General features: G+C 39.7%; 2 protein-coding genes across 3 annotated transcripts in view; both read left to right on the forward strand.

Moving 5' to 3' along the window:
• Window positions 1-2,031, forward strand: part of lztr1 (leucine zipper like post translational regulator 1) — a 16,804-nt gene extending 14,773 nt beyond the window's left edge. For both annotated transcript variants that reach the window (XM_015027619.1, XM_015027618.1), the window contains exons 17-19: window positions 394-499; window positions 615-695; window positions 1,158-2,031. In XM_015027619.1, coding sequence (XP_014883105.1) covers window positions 394-499; window positions 615-695; window positions 1,158-1,274 — 304 coding nt within the window. In that variant the 3' untranslated portion in view covers window positions 1,275-2,031. The remainder of the gene's footprint in view (window positions 1-393; window positions 500-614; window positions 696-1,157) is intronic.
• Window positions 2,032-3,769: 1,738 nt separating this feature from the next.
• cldn26 (claudin 26) lies at window positions 3,770-4,816 on the forward strand. Its single transcript, XM_015027580.1, has one exon. The coding sequence runs from the start codon at window positions 4,007-4,009 to the stop codon at window positions 4,694-4,696; it is 690 nt and encodes a 229-aa protein (XP_014883066.1). The 5' UTR covers window positions 3,770-4,006; the 3' UTR covers window positions 4,697-4,816.
• The last annotated feature ends 5,114 nt before the right edge of the window (window positions 4,817-9,930 follow it).

Consider the following 9,930-nt stretch of genomic DNA (forward strand, 5'->3'; position numbering starts at 1 on the left):
TTGAAGGTTTTTAGGTGCGCCTTATAGTGTGGAAAATATGGTATTCCACAGATTCACGCCTCCAGCTAAAGCAAAGAAATTCATCTTTTTGAACCTAAAATGTCATCTGAGGTTGTAGATAGATTATTTCTTTTTTTCAAACCATATTTGCAGGCAGTAAATTATGTTTTGGGCAGTTTGTAATGTTTTAAATGTCTTCTAACCAAATGTCATGTATTTTAACATTTTTGTGGTCATTTCTCACACTTGCATGTAGTAAGCCATTCAAGGACATTAAAAAGGGGAATCTTTGGATCCTGAGTTTCACATTTTTCACTAATGTGACTATATCTGCAGTTCTTTTCAAACATCTCATCTGTTTTGAGCGTTTTTCCCTTGACCGTTGGTAACCAGTTATCTGTTTGCTGCTCCGTATTACTATGGCTTCTCCAACAACAGGCTCCAGGCTTACTGTAAGCAGAACCTGGAGATGAATGTGACTGTGGAGAATGTCCTGCAGGTATTTATATTTTTCACCCTGGGGTATCTGTGACCTAATTGGGAAAACACAATCTCTCTCTTGCTGAATAAAGAACTTCTTCTCTCACTTCTCATGCTTGGCGGCCCCTCCCCAGATCCTGGAGGCGGCAGACAAGACGCAGGCTCTGGACATGAAGAAGCACTGCCTCCACATTATTGTCCACCAGTTCATCAAGGTGGGTGGGCTCGTATCCGAAGCCTTGGGGGTGTGCTGCCCACTCGGTGCAGCTGAGCTAACCCTCTAGTATCGCCGTCTTTGTGGGGAAATTGACACGTTTGACCTCTTAGCGGAACACGCTCCGTTTTCTGAGTAGAGAGGAGACTGTTTACAGCTGGGCCGGCTGTGTAAGCACCTCATCAAAGAGCAGCGGGGCGTCGCAGTGGCACTCTGATTATTGTTTGTTATCTAACGAAACAGCGAAACACTCAATTTTCACTTTCCTTCACTGGAGTGTTAGCTCTGTTGCTTGTGTTTCCGTTCTGCTTCTTTTTCTTTTTTTCTCGCTGTTGCGTTTTTTTTGTTTTGTTTTTTTTTTTATGCATGTGAAATCAACGGCTTCTTATCACCCATTTTTGTCTCTCATTGTCTTAATTTTTGAAACATTTTTTCATATTTGCTTTGTTCTCCCCTCCCAAAGGTATCCAAGCTCCCCAACCTGCGGTCTCTCAGCCAGCTGCTGTTGTTGGACATCATTGAGTCTCTAGCTACGCACATATCAGACAAACAGTGTGCTGAAATGGGCTCTGACATTTAGGATAACTCAGAAGAGCTATTTACTTCTAAGAAGCCATACATCTCCTACTTACCTACTTCTATTCATTCCTGCTGCACTGGAATCCATTTTATTTTATTTATGTTTTAGGGTTTTTTTTGTTTTTTTTTCCCGCCCCTGCATGTCTGACTCCTGTACGATAAATGCCTTTTATCTACGCTGCATTTTGTGTCTCGCTGTATTTGAGGCAGCAGTGAAATCAAAGAAACCAGAATGTGGCTTAGAAATAAATGTTAAATACTGTTAAAAAAATAAAAATAAACTTTTTACATACTTTGTCATTTATTTTGTAAACAAACTTTTTGCAAGCTTGTCCTCTGCTCTGTATTTATCAGGTGTTTTTAAAACTCATATGCATTTTGCTGTTCATGATTGTGACAGTATATGCAAAAAGTGTTTCAGGATCGTTTACTTTGTCCACATGCAGTTTAGACGCCATCCGTCTCGGTTCTTCAGTTTGCTTTATTCTCAGCTGTGATCAAACCTGTAATATGTGATGTAAGGAATCAGTCATTATATATACAAAGTATTAGGATGTGTACTATTTGTTTCATTATGTCTATGTCTAGTTATGATGTTACCAGTACTAACCAAAAAAAATCACTATTCACTTTAAAAGGAACCATGTAATAGTGACCGTTACTGTTGCAAAACGTATGTCCATGTAGGATTCATGTGATGAAAGCCTTAATAAACTGCATCATAAATCAGTCGTGTTCTGTGCAGACTGGATATGAGACACATGGTTTTGTTTTTGACATTTACTTTCTTCCATTTAAACTTTTAAAGCGCTTTCAAACTCAACTTTGCCTTGGTTTACATATCTAAAATGCTTTTACTTGTTTTTCACAGACAGGATTTGGTTGAATATTTGCTTTTGCTCACCAGCTTGAATTTTCTGCTGTTCATGTTTTCAATAAATAAATAAATATTAGAATTTAGTTCAGCCGGGTTGGTAATTAACCCATTAATAAAATATAAATATCCTAAACTCAACTCTAAGTGAACGTGAGTGTAACTGGGATCTAGTTGGAAAATTGATTTTAAATCTGTTTATACAAGTGGATGAGTTGACGTCTGTTGTGCTATTGATTCTGCTGACCACTTTAATATCTGCAATTCCTTGCAGATATTAGTTTTTTAAACAAGCAGTTGTATAGTTTGCAAGTTGCCTCATTGGCCAAAACCAGGTAATTGAAGTTTTTGGTTCAACCTTGGACTTTTTGCAAATCTTTAAATGTGCTTTCTAAAGGTTCAGTTCTTGCCTAATCGTTGTTTTCTTTATATATAAAACATGTAGAACATTTCACCTGCATATCACCGACACTTTACTCCTCGTCACTTGTTCTCGCAAAGGCTTTGAAACACCTCCAACATGCCTTTGAGAAAGTAAGGGAGAATTTCTTTACCCTCATCTCGTTAATGCAGAGAAATCATTAATGATGATTTGTCTTTTAAGGAACATGTTGATTCTCCCAACAAAAAGAATACACATTTTATTAGAAACAAGTCTTCCTTTTCTATTTATGTAAAATATAAACTGTTTAAATCAGCCTTCTGCCTACGACTGAGCATCAACAAATACTGATATTGATGTTTCTGCTGATTGACTTTGCATTTTGGATTGACAGTTGTCTCTTTCAGGTTGGGAGAACTCCTGCCAGAGATCTTCAGTCAAACTGAAAACTCAGGACTCTGCGAAGGCCATTTAAAAAATGTTAAAATTAATTAGAAGAAGTCTACTGGTCAAATTAAAACTGCTACCTTAAGCTCACACCTACCACACATATGAATGAGTCTGAGCGTTTGAAAGAAACTTTAATCTGATCTGCAAAACTTAGTTTCCCTTAATAAAGTTGAAGGCGAGGTGAAAACTCTAGGGTCTAGCAAAAATACATTTTATGCAACTTTCCACTCTGTTTTATGGTCACACTGATTCTAACCAGAAAGCTATCGTCTCAATGGAATGAACCTGGTTAAATAGAAGGAAAAAATCGTTTTAATGGTTAAAGATTGAAATGAATTAGATACTTTTTATGGGAGCAAGAAATTTAGCATTTCACAAATGCAAATCAAAACTGGGGGGACTAAAAAAACTAATAACAGATTTTTAAAAAAAAGTTCACTGGATTTTAGGCAGTCAGAGGTAAAATTGAGAGAGAACTGGAGCTTCTAACACTTTGAATGGTCCAGTGGAGGGAACACAAAGTGCTTTTCACAGTCTGGTCACTTGAGACACTTGGCAAATAAAGTGTTCCCATTTTGGTTTCTTTAGTATGTAAATGCATGTTTCAAAACAGCAGTCTTGTCAGGTATGTCAGTGCAGCATTTTATCTGAAAAAGTAATAACTTATAAAAGAACTGGATGCATTCCTAAACAGCCCATGATATGAATATCAAAGAAAGCTTCTTTTTCTTTTTGTGTTTAAGTGTGTTGTACGGCCATGTTGCTGCACACATGCACTCTGGGCCAGGAATTTCACTGAACATACCTGGTTTCATTTAAAAACAGAGTTCATTAGTCGCTGTGATGACATTGAACACTGAGACGAAACAGTGGGTCTATTGTCAAACCTCAATGCTGGATTATCTCTCTTATCGGGTGCATTTTTTTTTAAAGGAGGCTACAGAAGCCGACCTTCCCAAAAACTGGGACGGGCTAAAGAGTCTCTCTGGATCCCTTATCTTGTTACATTAACTTGGACGGGAGAATCATGGCACACAGTGTCTACCTGCAGCAGCAGAAGATGGTTTTTCTAACAACAAAAATGATGGAGCGAACAGCTCTGTTTTTATCGTTTGGGAGCTACATCACTTCTCTGATCACTGCTTTTTTACCCCTGTGGAAAACGATGAACTCTGATCTCAACGAGGTGGAGAACTGGTTTTCAGGGCTCTGGCTCACCTGCCTCTACACGGAGGAGAGGGGGATTCAGTGCAAGGCCTACGATTCTGTGCTGGGTCTGCCGGTGGATCTTCAGATCTCCAGGGTCCTCGTCTTGATTTCTATTGGAACTGGAGGATTTGCCCTGTTGACCAGCTTTCTCAGTCTGGAGGGGGTTGGCATATGTGTGAGGAAGCCAGAAGTGAAAAGACGGCTCTTCATCTTCAGCGGAGTGATGACCTGGGTGTCGGGACTCACCACTCTGGCTCCTGTCTCCATAGTGGCGTACACGACGGTGGTGGACTTCTGGGATGAAGGTTTTCCTGATGTGATGCCTCGATGGGAGTATGGCGAGGCGATGTTCTCTGGATGGTTTGGGGGTCTGGGCCAGGTCATCGGAGGAACTCTGTTCTTTGTGGCTGTGTGCATGAGGGACTACGACCTGCAAAGGATGAATGTTCCTGTCAGTCCAGAGCTGAAGCCCAGGACCAGGTACTACCTGAAGACGGAGGTTCTTTAGCTGTCTGTGTCGCATCCAGGTTCAATTGGAAGAAATCATGAGATTAATAAATTTGTGTACATAGCTTTGATTAAAAACTGAAGCTTTTATAAAACTTGCAAGACTTTGTGCATTTTTTGAAAGTTCTTTTTGGGTTTATTTCTCAAACGAAAATATTCTCTCTGAATGTTTTATGTTATGCAAGTGTTTTCTGGAAGTTTGTTCCAAATGTGTGGTGCATAGAAGCTGAATGCTGCTTCTCCTCGTTTGGTTCAAGGGATGCAGAGCAGACCAGAACCTGGTCTGCTCTGCAGATCTTTAATGTATTGTGGCGCTAACCTGCTTAGTGATCTATAAACTAACAGTATTTTAAAGTCTATTGTCTGAGCTATAGGGAACCAGTGAAGGGACTTTAAAACTGGTGTAGCCAGTCTACTCCACTTTATTCACCAAAAACTTTTTTTTTAATTCACCAAAAACTGTCCTGTAATCTGCAATGTTCGCTATGTTGAGCTCTGCAGTTAGCCGCCTTATCTCACTGTGCGAGAGGCAACTGCATCGTGGGCAAAAGGTCAAAAGGTAACAAGGTGACCGGAGGGGCTTATTATGTTGTTTTTCTTAAAAAAAATACAACAAAAAACAAAAATAATTTCAGTACATGTAATTATGTGTCAGAGGGCTTACAAAATAATAATAAATAAAAAATTTACCCAAAGGGCACTTGAGGGTAAGGAGCATTGGACATTCCAAAATTTTGGACATTTTGGAATGTCCAAAATGAAGACATTTTGGAAAATGCTCCCCAACTCAGAGCCTCACATAAATGTAAGTTTTTTTTCCTGAGAATATCGAAACCCAAAACGTTTCAATGCCAGCAAAGGAACGTGACGAGACGGCTTCCTTGAAAAAGGAAAGTACTTCCAAGAACACTGGGATTTCTACAGCACAGCCAGTCACCAAAAAGTAGGTAGTCTGTCTTCATACCGCAGGATACTCTGGATAAAAACAGGTAGAAAAGTCCATTTATGGATAAGCCCAGGGACAATTATCAAAGAGAAAATTTAACAGATGTTCCTGATAATCAAACAGCGAGTAAAGCAAAGTGTACATGTCTTGCCAAATTTAAGGAGTCTGAATTTGAGTATATCAGAATCCAGAAATATTTAATGAAGCAGCTCGACGAGATGTTTTGTATAAATCGTAAACTAACTGCTCAACTTAGACATCAGAAAGATCTGATGAGGAAAGCAGTCTCAGAGAGAAGACAAAGCAGCAATTCAATGTTTTCTCTTCAAATTCAGACAGACATACGAGAACACTCAGAGAAGAGAACATTTCGTCATCAATCTGATTCAGTACAAACAGACATGGCTGTACAGGCAACCAGTTATCAGGAAAAACCAGTCAGTCGAACGATTTTTACCCAAACTGAGATGGATGTGTTGGAAACCAGCAGTCAGGTAAAACCGGATCATCAAACAATTTCGACCCAAATGGAGATGGATGTGTTGGAAACCAGCAGTCAGGTAAAACCGGATCATCAAACAATTTCGACCCAAATGGAGATGGATGTGTTGGAAACCAGCTACCAGGTAAAACCGGATCATCAAACAATTTCGACCCAAACTGAGCTCTTTCCATTGCTCAGAGAACAGCCCTCTGAAACCCAACTGAATGAGCATCAGGAACGGCAGAGCGAGCTATTCAAGAGATCTGCAGGTCAGTACAGTAGAGTCAGCATATATTCTTCAATAAAGACGGAGGCTCGGATGCCTTTTACTGAACATTTCTGTTCAGTTTTTTCATATATATATAAAATTTTATTTCAGATAACAACAGAGCTGCTCCTTTGCCCAGAAAAACACCTCTAAATTTAAAGATTTCCATTGGTGTCGAGGTTTCCTGTTCCCCTAACGTTAATTCAGTAGATAGCGTTGGCTCGGATCTGCCAGTTGCAGGGAGGACATCTGCAGGACAAGGACAAGCTGAGGAGAACTTTTTCAAGTTCTCCAATGAGCTCCAGAAAAGCTGGGTGAACGCTGCTTTCCAGAGCATCCTAAACCTGAGCGTCACCAAGCAGTGTCTCGCTCAGGAAAGGATTTTTCTGGAGGCATCGTCCATCCCCTGCTATGGGAGTCTCTTACTCTCAGCTGTCCGTCAGCCCAGCAAACATTTTAGTCGGGAAGACCTTTCCCCAGTTCTGATGGAGCTGAGGGAGAGGAAGCTGGGAAAGGCGTGGGAAAGGACTATGACATAAAAAGTTTGCTGGAGTCTGTTCTGGTCTGGCTGGATTCGTTTGGCGGCGACACAGAGAGAGAGTTGTACGACAACGACTCCTGCTCTAACTGTGGAGCCACTTCCCTCAGGCTCCTGAACAACGGCGCCCTGATTGCCCTTCCACCGATACCATTTTCAACCAGTATTTCTATACTGCTTGAGTACTGGTTGGATTTGGCATGCAAACGCCGTTGTTCAGGCTGCGGGTCACCCTGGCAGAAAAAACATTGCCTGGCCGATAACAAGGTCCTGGTGTTTTTTCTGCACAGGTTTACCAGGAAGTACCAAACAAAAGCCATAGAGACCATAGAGGTGCCTGCAGAATGTGGGACGGAGACGTACCACCTGTCCTCCGTCATCTGTGGGGATCCAAAGCTGACAGACATCTACTGTTACTTAATGAAGGGAGAACGAACCGTAAAGGCACACAACGAGCATGTCTTCACTGCAGACAGCGACTGCAGTGAAGACATGTCCAACAACGGTTTCATTTACATTTATGAAAAGAACTGATCAAACACCAGAGGTTAATTTCTCCAGCCCCTCCTCTGGAAGATGGCAAAGGGCCCTTTGGAGAGGAGCTAAAAATATTAACATCGGAAGAAGAAAAGAATCCTAGATGACCTAGTAACCATTTTGAGGCTGGAGAAATCTGACTGGGACCAAACATGTGTCTGATTTAAATTTATGGGGCAAAAGGTAAAAAGATTTGGCAGGTTTCCTGTTTGCAGGTTTCTCTCCGGGCCCTCCGGCTTCCTGCCACAATCTGAAATAGGGGTTGCATCAATTAGTCGACTAGTCAATTCTTTTTTCTGCAATGACTTTTTTCTGGGCTAGTCGACTAGTCGCAATCACATGACAAAACAGATTTTTCCAAGGAAATGAAAGAAGGTGGACTAGGTGAGCTCGACAGAAAGCTCAAATTGTATAAAAATGTAAATAATTTAACAAAGACAATCTGTAAATTACAGCATAGGCTACCGCAATAGGGGCGTTGCACGGCGCGGTGGTTAGCACGGCGCCCCGCATACAGAGACTTTAGCCCGCGGTAGTCAGGAGTCCGACTCCTGTCCTCCATTCAGCAATGACAGCTGCCTCTACATTGGAAACCCTCAATAAAGAAAATGTTTCTGTAGCATATAGTGAACAAGAGATTTCAGTACCAGAAATTGTTGGGGATCTGACAACTAACATTAAACATGAGATTCATTCAAATGACAGTTATCAGTGAACCACAGGCAGCAATCGAAGAAGAAGGAACGGTTTCCACAGAAGGGGAGAGTAACCTAATGGAAAAAAAGAAACCATCCCCTTCACAGACAGAGGTTACATTAATTGAAGATGTAATCCAAACACCACCTCAGGAATCTGGACCTCAAGCAACTGAAGAGTCAGCAGAGCAGAACAATGACTGTGAACAAGAGAGGCCCAAGAAAAAGATTTCACAGTGGAGGCGAATCAAAAAGACTTTAACGCCATCATGTCTCTGCCAGTTCAAAGACAGATCTGAAGTCCATCCAGAGTGGACATCAGCTTATATCTCCAATAAATTAAATTTAAAAGGGGGTGGCTGATTGGTGGGAACGGGAACAAGGGGTGCTGTTGTTAATTGGACATTTTAATATTAAAAAGGACTACACGGTGGGAAATGTCTCTCCGTGTAGGTGTGGGTTCACTCTGGGCCCTCCAGCTTCCCCCACGTTCAACAACATCCAGGGCCGTGCAGAGACCACTAAAGGGGCAGGTGCTCAAAAAAGGGCACATCTAGCCACATTTTAGGACAGAATATTAAGAAAGTCAGAGAGCTTTCAGAGTTTAATAAACAATGAAAAATTACAAATGGCGAGATATACAACTAGAGTTATTGCATCTTAACATAATAAAAACATAACAGCTGACTTGTAATATTAAATACATTGTTCACTACCAAAAACTGCATGCTGATCATGGTAAGAACCTTTATTTCATTTTTCTTACCTACAGTCCTCGTTCTGACCCAGTTGGTCAACAATCCACCACCTTCGGCTGCTTGTAGCAGAGCCTTTCCTTTTTGTTTCTGACGTCTTTCTTTAAAAAAGGAGAAAAAAAAAGCAAAATATAATGAATTATGATCAGAACACTATATTAAACCACACTACCAATTTTTTACCCTTGTGTTTAAACCAATATCTTTTTCAGTTCGTAGCACAACATAATATTAATTTCAGAGAAAATGAGACCTCTGCATTGGGGTTCAATTTGTTTCACAATTATTCTATAAAAAAAAAACCTAACCTCAATTAAATAAAATTGTGATCAAAACTTTTTTAATTGTAAAATTTTTTTCAAACAAAAAAAGTTTGGTTTAAAAAACTTTTTTTTAAATTAAAATCCCAATTTTTTTTTTCTCATGAAGTGAAAAAATTATTAGTAGAGCAAACTTTTTTGCGTATATCAGAAATCTTTTCTTGCTATCCAAAGTTTTTGTTTGTGATTCAAAGTTTTGCTTGCGATTCTCACATGACGTGGTGGGAAGGGCCCAAAATCGCAACAAAAAATTCCCGAGGTGTGCAAATAAAAGTTTATGTATTACAAATAACTTTTTAAGTTCACGAGACAAAAATTAGTTATTTAATTCAAAAATGTTTTTTAAACTAAACTTTTTGTTTTTTTTAAAAAAAGGAATCATTACAATTCCAAGAGTTTTGATTACAATTTTATTTTACTTAACTGAGGTTAGTTTATTTGTTTTTCATTGAATAATTGGGGGAAAAATTTAACTTCATACTCTGTGAACCAGACCCTAAACTTACTTAAAGTCTGGATTGATTTTTTCCCCTTCATTAATGACACTTTTATTACATACATTATATCTATCATGGTAATTCAGGGCGAGTTATTTTTAATTCTAAATGAATATCCTTGTTGGACTTTAATTTAAGTGCTATTCTCCTTCAAGACACATTTACCTAACGCCAGAATAAATGCAATGTACTTTA

This window comes from Poecilia latipinna, unplaced genomic scaffold (genome assembly GCF_001443285.1).
Source record: "Poecilia latipinna isolate Pla-1442-1.1 unplaced genomic scaffold, P_latipinna-1.0 Scaffold104, whole genome shotgun sequence".
Classification (NCBI taxonomy): domain Eukaryota; kingdom Metazoa; phylum Chordata; class Actinopteri; order Cyprinodontiformes; family Poeciliidae; genus Poecilia; species Poecilia latipinna.

What these genes read in the sequence shown, in the direction of transcription:
- cldn26 (XM_015027580.1), top strand. Translation starts at nt 4,007, where the DNA reads ATGGCACACAGTGTCTACCTGCAGCAGCAGAAGATGGTTTTTCTAACA.